Here is a 14,273-nt window from a genome sequence, read left to right on the forward strand (position 1 = left end):
GTTGAATACAAGTGGCAAAAGTGGGCATCTTTGCCTTGTTCCTGATTTTAGAGGAAAAGCTTTCAGATTTTCACAACTGAATATGATATTAGTTATGGGTTTTTCATATGTATATTTTATTATGTTGAGGCATTTGCCTTCTATTCCTATTTGTTGAGTCTTTTTATTGTAGGAGTGTACTGAATTTTGTAAATACTTTTCCTGCTTCAACTGAGATGATCCTGTGGATTTTTCCCCTTTCATCCATTGATCTAGTGTATTAAATTGACTTTTGTATGTTGAACCATCCCAGCATTCTAGTAATAAATCCCATTTGGCTGTGGTATATGATCTTTTTAATATGCTCAATTTGGTTTGGTAGTATTTTGTTGAATATTTTGCATTAATGTACACAAAGTCTGTCGATTTCTTTCCTTGTTCAAGTGTCTTTAGCTGGGTTTGGGATCACGGTAATGCTGGCCTCACAGAATGAGTCAGGAAGTATTCCCTCCTTTTCAGTTTTTGGAAAGGGTTGAGAAGGACTTAAATGTTTGGTAGAATTCACCACTGAAGGCAACAGGCTCACAGCTTTTCTTGTTGGAAGACTCTTGATTACTGATTTAATCTCCTTACTAGTGATAGATCTATTCAGATTTTCTATTTCTTGCTAAGTTTTCTGTTTCTAGAATTTGTCCATTTTGTCTAGGTTACCTAACTTGTTGGTGTACAGTTGTTTATAGTACTCTCATGTAATCCTTTTTATTTCTGTAGAGTCAGTAGTAATGTCCCCTCTTCGTTCCTAATTTTAATAATTTGAGCCTTCTCTCTTTTTCTTCGACCATCTAGCTAAAGGTTTGTCAATTTTGTTGATCTTTCCCAAGAACCAGCTTTTGGTTTCATTGATTTTTCTCTATTGTTTTTCTATTCTCCATTTTATTTATCTCTGCTGTAAACTGTATTATTTATTTCCTTCTGCTAGATTTGGGTTTAGTTTGTTCCTTTTCAAGTTCCTTAAATTGTAAAGTCAGCTTGTTGATTTGAGATCTTTCTTGTTTCTTAATTAAGCATTTATAGCTACAAATACATTTTTAAAGTCACATTACACAGAAAGATGAAAGGCAAAACTCTTTTGTTTCCATTTCCCTAATACCATACCCTAGAATTAGTCACTATTAATTAATATAAGATCCACGAGGCAAGTAATCTTATCTATCTTAATCACCACTGAATTCCTAATAACTAAACAGTGTCTGGAATATACTGGGAATAAGGGATTAATAATAAACATCTGTTGGATGAGTGAATCAAAGCATACAAAATTGAAGTATATAAAATTTCCTAACACTCTGGTTCAAGAATTCTAACAATACTTCATTTAAGGTAAAATTAGAGTACACTATCATTCTGGAATGCTTATTTGTAATGTCCATACCTGATTGTTGGGCTTGGTGGATAAGCATTTCCCAAAGTAAAGAGTTTCTGTAACACAAAGGCTATTACATGCGGGCCCATCAATAACTCCAGTCTTGTACTTGTCACACTAAGAACCAGGAAACAAAAAAGTAGTTAATAGAAAAATGTTATAAAAAGAAACAATAAACAATGTAAGGAGATATCTGTATTCTTTAAGATGAAGTTCTATGATGAAAAGAACTCAGGCTCTGGATTTGGACAGACCTGAATTTGAATCCAAGCTCTGTCCTTACCAGCTATATGATGATGAAAGACCTTGCTGGGACTAGGGTGTGCACAGAATTTGAAAGCTATTTTTCCCACTTAAGATGGTCTGAGGTGGTATGATACCTGGTCTCCCTAAGATTAGAGGCACTCTTTTAAAAAGTGGCTGTGGTTTTAAGATAAAAAATTAAAGTTTAAAAACCAAAAATAGGGGCATCTGAGTGGCTCAGTTGGTTAAGCCACTACCTTTGGCTCAGGTCATGATCCCAGAGTCCTGGGATTGAGTCCCATATCAGGCTTCCCCTGCTCTGCAAAGACCCTGCTTCTCCCTCTCCCTCTGCCTGCCACTCTGCTCACTTGTGCTATCTCTCTGTCAAATAAATAAATAAAATCTTTTTTAAAACCCCTAAAATATTGGGGTGCCTGGGTGGCTCAGTCAGTTAAGCGTCTGCCTTTGACCCAGGTCATGATTCCAGGGCTCTGGGATTGAGCCCCACAGCAGACCCCTTGCTCAGCAGGGAGTCTGCTTCTTCCTCTCCCTTTGCCCTTCCCCCTCCACTCATGGTATCTCTCCCTTTCTCTCTCTCAAATAAATAAAATCTTTTTAAAAGTTCCCAAAACATTTACAAATAACAAAATGAAATTATCTCTGTCATCTGGTCATCCTTGAGATCACCGTAAAACAAGAAAATAAGAAAAATGAACACAAACTCCATCTTTGATAAGGTACCAAGTTAACCCTAAGACACAATTAGTGAGGATGGCCTACAAAGTTGAGTGAAAATCACACCCGAGTCCAGAGTATGTTGAGATTAAGTACCTGCTGTGACTTTAGTTTTCAATGTTGGCACAGCACTAAAGAGGTAGTACACCTGAGGAGAACCATCACCTGATTTACATTGAAAGTTTAAGGGGCACAAGCTGTGGGAACTTTCAAGGACTCTGGCATCCCGAAGTAGCAGGACAAGGCAGTGCTGAATGATAAATTCCTTAAAAATGTTATCTATGATGGGATTGGGAGGGAGACAAACCATAAGTGACTCTTAATCTCACAAAACAAACTGAGGGTTGCTGGGGGGAGGGGGGGTGGGGGGAAGGGGGGTGGAGTTATGGACACTGGGGAGGGTATGTGCTTTGGTGAGTGCTGTGAAGTGTGTAAACCTGGTGATTCACAGACCTGTACCCCTGGGGATAAAAATATATGTTTATAAAAAATAAAAAATTATTAAAAAATGTTATCTATATTGGAGGCAGTCTGTTAATGAAACAGGTTGAGGGAGAATATAATATGAGCATCTGCTGGGGAGATAATACTGGCTAAGCATGATCTGTGTGTGTATTTTTGTCTCTAGTTTCTCCTCTTTTCTCTTTCTCACACACGACACACATACCCACACACTCGGCCATAGCAGCCTCACTATTAGCACAATTCACTGCTCCAGTTGCTTCCTGCAAATAGCTGGTCGAGACAGAACACTTTTCATTCGATAATGAGTAATAACCAAAGGAAAATAAGATCTATACAGCAAGTCTACAAGAAAAAGGAGGAAAGGAAATGAAAAGTTAATGTTATAAAGAGACATTTTCCAGAAAAATGTTGCCATGAAGCAGACCAAACATAATGCTGTGAATTCAAAGGACTTAATGAAACAGCTTAAAAAACAAGACCTCAAAGCAAAAGAATTGATGCTGAGACATCAGAAGGAAATGTAAAATAAGCTAGCAGAAAGGAAGAAAAAGAGAAGAATCCTAGAAATTAAAGCCACATTATAAGTGGGGAAGGGGAAAAAGGCAGATAAAAATGACAGCAGACTTAAAACAGGGCTAGGTTAAGAAAAATGAGAAAATGGCAATGGAAAGTTAAAAAGAACTAAAAATAACTTGAGGCAAAATTATAGACACAGAAGACATGATATCTAGCATGTCTACATGAAGGAGAATAGAACAAGTGAAAATGAAAAAATATTCAAAGTATAATTCAAGGTAACTTCATGTAAGTGAAAAGACACTTTATAAATTGAAAGGACACAATGTGGGGCGCCTGGGTGGCTCAGTGGGTTGGGCCGCTGCCTTCGGCTCGGGTCATGGTCTCAGGATCCTGGGATCGAGTCCTACGTCGGGCTCTCTGCTCAGTGGGGGGCCTGCTTCCTCCTCTCTCTCTCTGCCTGCTTCTCTGCCTACTTGTGATCTCTCTCTGTCAAATAAATAAATAAAATCTTTAAAAAAAAAAAAAGAAAGGACACAATGTGTTCCATGAAAACATATAGAATGACCCTTATGACCTATCCCATTGAATTTTACTAGACTTCAAAAATAAATAATCTTTCCAGCATTCAGGCAAAAAGATCAAGGCACCTTAAAAGGGAAATAAATCAGATTGACCTCAGATTTCTCCACAGCCACATCAATGGTAGATAATGGTGCAATGCCAGCAAAGTCTTTAAGAAAGGAAGTATGACTTGTCTGGATCCTAATTTGTTAATTTTTAAAGGGGATATGGATAATACTTGACTTATATCATAATTATGAAGGGGCCCAGGTTGGGCAGAGAGCTTTCCTTAAAAATAAATAAATAAATAAATAAATAAATAATAAAATTATAGCATTAATATGAGGTAAAATGATATAATAATGAGTACAGATCACCTGTGATTTTAATGAGTGCTCAACAGTAGTACTATTATTTACATAGCTAAACTTGTTTCAAGTAAAAGGCATCAAATGTTTTTGAACATATAAGGATTAGAAAATATAACTCCATTACTGTCTCTTAAAGAATTACCAGAGAATGGATTTTAGGTAACCAGCAGATGAACAAGAAAGAGAACCTGAATGTGGAAGCCCCCTGAAATGTAGGATTGGGATGAAAACAACCCTGGGGATCTACTTCATAATAATTAATAAAATATCTGATAATCACCAGATGCTTATTATAGGTCAGGCACTGTTCTAGTGCTATAATTTCATTATCATGAAAACAAACCTGTGAGGTAGAACCTATTGTTATATACATTGTAAAAACAAGGAAACAATTATCTATTAAGTAACTTGCTTAAGGTCACACACCTAAAAAATGATAAAGCCAAGATTTCAACCTAGGCAGTCTGGTTCCGGGGCTCATTCTCATAATAACTATTGTATATTGTTGAGAATGTTTATATTATTTTTTTTAAAGATTTCGTCAGAGAGAGAGAAACAGAGAGAGAAACACAAGCAGGGGGAGCAGCAGGTAGGAGGAGAAGCAGGCTCCCTGCTGAGCAGGAAGCTCAATGTGGGACTCCATCCCAGGACCCTGAGATCACGACCTAAGCTGAAGGCAGACACTTAATGGACCGAGCCACCCAGGTGTCCCAGAATGTTAATATTATAAACTACACCAGTAAAAGTAGTAAAATTAACAAAAACCAAGAAGAGAAGATGTAAAAAGATGAAAGTTGCCAAAAGGATTGATTTCTTTATCTTTAATATTCAAGGTCAAAAGATAATACACCTTATAAATCAAATAACAGAGACAGAAGTATATTCAAAAGTATACCAATGATCACTAGAAAAACAAATAATAATAATGTATTGATTAAAATTAGGTGGAGCAAAGGAGATGAGAAAGGAATTATAACTTTGTTACTTCTTATAATAAGTCGATTTAAGAAATACAGGATAAAGTACATTTTTTAAAGCCACAGCATAAAAAGCTAAACACTAGAAGAGCTAAATACAGAATACAAACCTTCCTGATTACCAGAAGGAACATGCATAAAATAAGGAAATACACACTATCCAGAGAAAGATACAAAACAAATTAATCTTTTTTTTTTTTTTTTTAAGATTTTGTTTATTTATTTGAGAGAGAGACACAGCAAGAGAGGGAACATAAGCAGGGGGAACAGGAGAGGGAGAAGCAGGCTCCTCAGTAGGGAACCTGATGTGGGTCTCAATCCCAGGACCCTAGGATCATGACCTGAGCAGAAGGCAGATGCTTAACTACTGAGCCACCCAGGTGCCCAAACCAAATGGATCCTTAAAAATGGAAAATAGGTCATAAAATGTGCTCTAGAACTAAGTCATATCTATAAATGTCAGTGGGATAAGCTCATCTACTGAAAGAAAAATATCCTCAAAAAACAGAGTCAAAAAAGTTGAAAAAAAAAAAAAAAAGGACAGTACAGGTATATCAAACAAATGCAAGGAAAATACAATTAAGTGACAATCTTACATCAGAAGAGGTTGAAGTCAGAGGTGGAGAAAGCATTAAATAAGGTTTTTAAAAAAGCCCTCCTTATAATGTTAAAACATACAATCCACAACAAAGATATTACATTCATGAGTTTCTATAAAGCAAATAAAGTAGAATTAAAATTTATTAAGCAAAATCTATAAGAAATAGAAGAAATAAACAGAAAGGCATTAGAATAGGAGACCCTAGTTCACTTTTCTTAGTCCATGACAGATCAAAAAGTCTATGAAAAAAAGGATGTAGAAGAACTACAAAACCTGACTAATTGGGTAGATTTATATGCCTTGACAATAGACTTTTCAAATGTCCATGGAACACTTTACAAAATTACACCAAAGCCTTAATACATTACCACTTAGTAGAAATGGCAGAAACAGTATTCTCCAAACACAATACGATAAAATTTGAGGGGCGCCTGGGTGGCTCAGTAGGTTAAGCCTCTGCCTTCAGCTCAGGTCATGATCTCAGGGTCCTGGGATGGAGCCCCGTATCGGGCTCTCTGCTCAGCAGGGAGCCTGCTTCCTCCTCTCTCTGTCTGCCTCTCTGCCTCCTTGTGATCTCTGTCTCTCAAATAAATAAATAAAATATTAAAAATAAATAAAGAAAAAAATAAAAAATTGAATCCATAATGAAAAATCTTTCTTTCTAAAAACAGCAGGTCAGGGTATAGTCTGGAAGGACCTCAGATTGCCAACCAGAATGTAGTACTGTTTCTAGGTGGAAAATGGGTAAAACAACACAAATGGTCATTAACAGGAGGATGACTGAATAAAGTGAAGTATGTTCATACAGTGAAATATTATCCAATAATTAAAATGCTTTCATTTCAGTTCTTTAACTGAGGCTTGGGGAACACTCTTGCACTGTTGGTGGGAATGCAAACTGGTGCAGCCGCTCTGAAGAACAGTATGGAGGCTCCCCACAAAGTTAAAACTGGAGCTACCCTATTATAGAGCAATTGCACTACTTAGTATTTACCCGAAGCATACAAAAATACACATTCGAAGGAGGACATGCGCACAGACGCTTACAGCAGCATTATCAACAATACCCAAACCATGCAAAGTGTCCAAGTGTAACTGACTGATGAAGGGATAAAGAGTGTGTGTGTGTGTGTGTGTGTGTGTGTCTGTGTAATGGAGTATTATTCAGCCCCTAAAAAGAATGAAATCCTGCCATTTGCAACGACATGGATGGAGCTACAGTGTACTATGCTAAGCGAAATACATCAATCAGAGAAAAATACCATATGATTTCACTCATGGAATTTAAGAAACAAACGGTTGAACATTTGGGAGAGAGGAAGAGAGAGAGGGCAACAAATCACGAGAGACCCTTAACTATTGAGAACAAACAGGGATGATGGAGGGAGGTGGGTGAGGAATAGGATAGATGGGTGGTGGGTCTTAAGGAGGCCACTATTTAGGAAGATCATTGGGTGTTATATGTAAATTATGAACCACTGAACTCTACTCTTTTTTTTTTTTTTCAAAGATTTTATTTATTTATTTGACAGAGAGAGAGATCACAAGTATGCAGAGAGGCAGGCAGAGAGAGGGGAAAGCAGGCTCCCTGCTGAGCAGAGAGCCTGATGCGGGGCTTGATCCCAGGACACTGGGATCATGACCTGAGCTGAAGGCAGAGGCTTTAACCCACTGAGCCACCCAGGCGCCCCACCATTATCTCCATTTTATGGAGATAATGAGAGGTTAAGAGAGGTTAAGAATCTGCAGGGCAGGTTAGTCATGGTGCTGGAATCTGAAGCCAGTTAGTCTGACTCCAGAGCTTGTGGTTTTAATTAACCATTGAGGTAAAAGAATCAGATTTACTTAATTTTGGAGAGGAGCACGTATAGCAGATTTAATAATGGCTGGGTCAGATGCCCATCCACAGTGTTCCTACAAAGGGACTCTGGTCACATTCATTCCCTCTGCACAAGCAACTCAAAGCAGGGACTGGACTTCCACCTTTATTTTTTCCCTGGGACTTGCACATTGCCTGACGCATGATCAGTTGTGCTTAAAAAGTACTTGTCGAATGAATGAATAAATGAACTCTATTCTGAGTATTTATGCAAAAAGAGCACATTCTATTATGAACAGCTTCTAGAATAGGACTTAAAGAGTTATTTGCTTCAAATGTCCCAATCTTTGGCTTTTGAATCTTATTTTTCTTTTTTTGGGGGGGGGCTCCTGAATCTTGAGGAACACTCTACTCATAACCCTGCCCAAGGTCAAGATTTCCACCACATCCATAATCTGGAGGCCATATATTTCCTTCCTGACCCCACATCGTTCCTCTCTTCTTTCCTTATATTCCCAAATCTAACATCATTTATGTTCATGTTATCCTCCCTGGTGGAAAGTAAGGTGATTCAAAGGCGGAAACAGGGTCATATTCATCTTTGAACCTCCCCTTTCTAGCACACAGAACAGAGTTTAGTATTTTAAATGTTCAGTAAATGCTTATCAAATAACTATGATTAAAAATATAGTTTTGATCTTAAAACATTACTAAGAATAAAATTAATACTTTTCCATAATGTATTAAACATTTTTTAAAAAAGGACTAAATTAGTATCTTATTAGTTAATCGTTAAGCAGTGAAGACAAGTCTGACATTCAGCTACAAGAATCAGATTCCTGTTTTGAGCTAAGTCTTCAAGCCAACCCTGCATCAAAGAGGTAGTCACAAAGAACAGGCTCTTCAACTTGTGGCTTCTATCACTAACCAAAAGCAAATTTCCCATATGCTTATATGAAAAGTATGGTTGGCCACATACAGCTTTGTTTTTCAGGCAGGCCATACACACAAACTATAATCATTGCTAGTAATCTGATCTCCTAACTAGAAAGACACAGGTTATAAAGAAGTTCAACTTTACAATAGGATACTCAGCAGAAAATATTAAAGGTTTTCCAGTGGTGAGATTTTATTGCTATGAGGATTCGATCATACATCCTGCCTTTGTTTGCACATACCTGGTAGTACCAGAAGATGGCACTCTTTAGCTACATTTTACAAAACCCACTGGCGCTGTGAACTGTGAAAATTGTATCTCAAAGAGCAATAACAATGAACAGATGTATAAATCCTAGGTTTTATTTTTTTTTAATTTTTTCTTTATTTATCTGAGAGAGATCACAAGTAGGCAGAGAGGCAGGCAGAGAGAGAGGAGGAAGCAGGCTCCCTGCAGAGCAGAAAGCCTGATGTGGGGCTCGATCCCAGGACCCTGGGATCATGACCTGAGCTGAAGGCAGAGGCTTAACCCACTGAGCCACCCAGGTGCCCCAAATCCTAGGTTTTAAATCATTTTCTAAGATTTATTTTCTTGCCAATTCTTCCTTAGGAAAAAACAGGAGAGTAGGGTTGCCTGAAAATTCTTCAAGTCCAGTTAGCGCCCTCTCCAATTCCCCACATCAGCTGTTTTATTTTTCACATCAGCTACTTTAATCTTCACCATTCTCTGCACTCTCACTGTATCATCAACATCTCTTTTTCCCTCTTCCCTGAATTCTTCCTCTCAGCCATTAATTGTGCTCATCGCACACTCTTCCTCTCCCTACACACACGTATGCACACACACACAAGAACCTTCTCCACTCCCTCCTCCCCTTCTGTTATAATGTTGTTAATGTACTTCAAAATTCTTCAGCAGACACAGTGTGGTATTTGTGTGTTTATAGTCCAGGAATGTATAGGGCTAGAGAGTCCTAATCAGGTAATAAAGAAGTATGTGCTCTGAGGCAACTACTACACATGCTTCTATCGTCCACATCCTAGTCAAGATTGATCCATTTCTGGGATTTTGTTAATTAGTAAATAAGGGTCATATTGGTAACATTTGTAGCTTGTTAAATGTCATAGTGAATGTTAGAAATGGACCGTCATTGGTAAAATTGAAGGTATTTAAGATATGTAGATTGGCTGAAATATGGGATATCCCTTACCTTTTCATAATGGGGGTAAAAGAACCAGTTGAAGCTACAAACTTTATCTTTGGAGAGGTACTCAGAGTTAATTATTTTACAACAGAAATCCTCAAACTGTAGGGAGCTTCAGATCTCCTGAAAGTCTTGTTAGAACCGAGACAAATGGACCCCATTGTCAGAGTTTCTGACTCATCTGGTTTTAGGAGAGGCTGAAACTTTGCGTTTGGAGCAAGTTTCAAAGCAATACTAATGCTGCTGGTCAAAGAGACCACATTTTGAGAATCACTGGTTCAGAATTTCTAGTTGCCTGATGCTAATTATGAGGGCAATAGAAGCTTGCCTCTGGAGTATCATTGTTTCTGCCTTGAGTAAATCTTTCATGCAAGTTGACAGAACACCTAAAAGGACAGAATTAGAACTTTAATAAATTTACAGACTGATTATATGGAAGGTTTTCTGACTGCTTACAATTAACTATGTGCTGAATGAATACCTAAATGTCTGCCAGAAATCATTTTCATTATAACCTAATAATAAGGTTGTGTGGGATAATCAGTTAATACTCACTGATATCAAACACTTTCAGTAGCTACCATTATCTTTCAAAACAGAATCTAAGGAGTATGCATAACCAAACTGGACGAGGTCAATTTTAAACAGATTCCAGGGGCTCCTGGGTGGCTCAGTCGGTTAAGTGTCTGCTTTTGGCTCAGGTCATGATCTCAGGGTCCTGAGATCTAGCCCCGCATCTGGCTCCTTGCTCAGCAGGGAGCCTGCTTCTCCCTCTCCCACTTTCCCTACTTGTGCGTGCTCTCTCTCTCAAATGAATAAATAACATCTTTAGAAAAATTTTAAAAAATTCCCAGCTGAAAGGCAGAAGCAACCCAAGAGTTCATCAATGAACAGATGGATTAAAAAAAAATGTGGCATATATTTACAACAGAATATTATTCAACCTTAAAAAATAAGGAAATTCTGAAACATGCCATAATATGGATGAGCCCTAAGGATATTATGCTAAATGAAATAAGCCAGTCACAAAAAGACAAGTACTGTGTGATTCCACTTTTTAAAGGTTTCTAAAGTAGATACTCTCATAGAAACTACAAGTAGAATGGTGGCTGCCATGGGTTGAAGGGTAGGAGAAATAGGAAGTTCTTGTTTGATGGGTATAGAGTTTTGGTTTTGCAAGATGAAGAAGTTCTGGAGACTGGTTGCACAACAATGAATATACTTAACACTACTGAACTGGACGCTTAAAACTAGTTATAATGCACTGTGAGAAACAGTATGGAGGTTTTTTATGAAATTAAAAATAGAACTACCATATGATCTAGCAATTCCACTTCTGGGTGTATATACAAAGGAAATGAAATCATTATCTCAAGGAGATATCTGTTCATGTTCTTTGCAGCACTATTCACAGCCGCCAGGATAACAGAAACGACCTAAGTGGGGACACCTAGCTGGCTCCGTGGATAGGCAGGAGACTCCTGATCTCAGGGTGGTCAGTTCAAGCCCCATGTGAGGCAAAGATGTTATTTAAAGAGAAATTTGGGGAAAAAAAAAAAAAAAACCAACCCCAAAACAAAGAACTTGACTCATTAAAAAAAAACAAACCCTAAGTGTCTAATGATGAATAAAGAAAATGTGGTATGTGTGCACAGATATATACATACACACACATAAAATGAAATATTATTCAGCTTAAAAAAAAGAAGGAAATCCTGTCATTTGTGACAACATGGATGAACCTGGAGGGCATTATGCTAAGTGAAATAAGCCAGACAGAGAAAGACAAATACCACATGGTATCACTTATATGTGGAATTAAGGAAAAAAAAAAAAAAAAGTGAAACTCGGAGAAGTGGTTACCATGGGCTGGGGGGTATGGGAAATAGGGAGAGGCTGGTAAAAGGGTATAAATGTTCAGTTAGATGAATAAGGTATCAGGATCTAATGTATAATATGGTGACTAGAGCAGGTAACGCTGTATGGTATAAATGAAATTTGTTGAGAGCAAAACTTAAATGTTTTCACCCCCATGTCCCCCAAAAGGTAAATCCGTGAAGTAAGGGAGGTGTTAATTAACTCAAGGGAGGGAATCCTTTCAGAATGTATATCAAATCATCACATTATACCCTTAAAAATCTTACAATTTTGTCAATTACACATCAATAAAGCAAAAAAAAGGTAATGACAAACAAAAACAAAAGCAACCAAGATGATAAATGTTATGTATATTTTACCACAATTTTAAAGAATTTAAACCAAACTAAAACCAACTATTTCCAGCAGAGCTCCCAGAAACAGTGGTCTGTGCTTGCTGTTGACATTTATTTCCTCTTATCCAAACTTAATCTTTCTTTATTCTCTACCTTATTAAAAGGTGCCATCATCCACCCATGTATCTGAGGGAAGAAACATGGAGTTGTCTTAAACTTCTTCTTCCTCATCACCCCTCTCCCCTCAACTGGTCACCGAGTGCTGGCAATCAAAGTTCTCCTTAATAGCCTTGAAACTTTTTCTTCTCCTCCATTCCCACCACCAATGCCATGGTTTAAGCCCTGACTTCTCTGTGCCTGTATTACTGTAACAACCGTAAAACTGGTTTCCCTGCCTGTGATGTCTCCGATCCAAACTACCCACCCTCCACAACTGATGAAATTCTTCTGAAACCTGTATCTGACCAATCGCTTCCCTGCGTAAGGGGTGCCTGGGTGGCTCAGTTGGTTAAGTGTCTGTCCTGGGACCAGGGTCCTGGGATTGAGCCTCAAATAGGGCTCAGTACTCAGTGGGGAACCTGAGTCTCCCTCTCCCTGCTGTCCCCTTCCTCCCCCCCACCCCCCACCCCCCACTTGTGCTCTCACCCCTTATGCTCGCTCTCAAATAAACAATTATATCTTTATAAAAACAAAGAGAAAGAAAAGAAAAGAAAACTTCTGTTGATTTTGTTTGTACTGCCCGGGGGGTAAAAGGCAGACTCCTTAACAGGACATACGTGGGCTTTATGATTTTGACTGTGCAAAAGGGACCTCCGTAAGCTGCTCCTCAGGCTCTCTGCTCTGGCCAGGCGCTTCCTGGAATGTAGCATTCTTTCCTATCTCTGTAGCTATGCACATGCCTCCTACTGCTTATAATGGTCTATTCTTCAAAATCCAGTTAAGATATAACCTCTTCCAGAAAGTCTTCTGGGATGTTCTCAGTTGGACTGCCCCGTGAAATATTGCATTGGACATGCTTATATTGAAAAATTATTAGTTGCTTATTGGCAATACTTGGAATATACTTATGCAAAAAATAAACTCACCGTTTATTTTAAAATAAAATTTAACTGGGCATCCTGTTTTTGTGTTTGTCTGTTTTGCTAAATTTAGCAACTCTACTCCCAGTCTCAATTACAAGCTTCTTGTTTATTTTTCCATATCCTCTACTAGTCTGTAAGCATCTTCAGGGTGGGGACATGTCTTATCTCTGTATCTGCCCATTCTAGCAAGTACTGGTAAGCACGTAACTAAAATAACATGATGCTTAACTGTTGGTTCGTTTCTTCTAAACTGGCTTTAACCCTTAGTGTCTTTACTGCTTCTCAGAATTATGCTAATAGTAACAAGACCATGTGTTTCAGGATTACAGTGACCATCACATGATACAAGAGAGTGCCCCATAACACACACAGGACACCAGAAATGCTGCTATAACCAGTTAACATTATTCTCAAAAAAGGGCTTATATTTTTAAGATTTTTTTTTTAAGATTTTATTTATTTATTTATTTATTTGAGAGAGAGAGAGAGAGAGAGAGAGAGCGCGCGCATGAGAGGGGTGAGGTCAGAGGGAGAAGCAGACTCCCTGCCAAGCAAGGAGCCCGATGTGGGACTTGATCCTGGGACTCCAGGATCATGACCTGAGCTGAAGGCAGTCGCTTAACCAACTGAGCCACCCAGACGCCCCTGTCTGTTAAGATTTGAAATAAACTTGTTTAGGAAATATTTTTCTGTAAATTCACCAAGAAGAGATTGGCAATCTAACTCAAACTGGCATAGAAGAAAACGATACTTTTCTTAAAAAGAAAAAATTAAGCTTTTACTCTGAAAATAGTAGGTTCCAAGTGGATTCATCCCACATATTTTAAAGACAAAAGATAATAGCAAATGAGGGGTGCTATGATTCCAAAATGATTCCTCCTCTCTCTCTCTGCCTGCCTCTCTGCCTACATGTAATCTCTGTCAAATAAATAAATAAATAAATAAATAAATCTTTTTTTTTTTAAACACAAAATTAACCTCTAGAGTCAAATAATAATTTTGACCCTAAGCAAATGCAAAGCTAAATGAAATAATTATGTACTACTATCTAATTAAAACCATAGTTCCCAATATTGCTAAATTTAGTGCATATTAAGCTAGTTGTTTTAACCAACAAACAATTGTCTCTAGAAATTAGATCTTA

The 14,273-nt window shown here is 37.9% G+C and overlaps 1 protein-coding gene across 2 annotated transcripts in view; it reads right to left on the bottom strand.

The window, feature by feature from the left end:
• The window catches only part of DIPK1A (divergent protein kinase domain 1A), a 124,444-nt gene that overhangs the window by 6,527 nt on the left and 103,644 nt on the right, over window positions 1–14,273 (bottom strand). Inside the window, exon 3 of one of the 2 annotated variants that reach the window (XM_059138065.1) lies at window positions 1,412–1,519. The exons of the other annotated variant lie outside the window; for it this stretch is intronic. Coding sequence (XP_058994048.1) covers window positions 1,412–1,519 — 108 coding nt within the window. The remainder of the gene's footprint in view (window positions 1–1,411; window positions 1,520–14,273) is intronic. 2 annotated transcript variants of the gene reach the window in all.

The sequence above is a fragment of the Mustela lutreola genome, chromosome 10, assembly GCF_030435805.1.
Source record: "Mustela lutreola isolate mMusLut2 chromosome 10, mMusLut2.pri, whole genome shotgun sequence".
Taxonomy (NCBI): Eukaryota; Metazoa; Chordata; class Mammalia; order Carnivora; family Mustelidae; genus Mustela; species Mustela lutreola.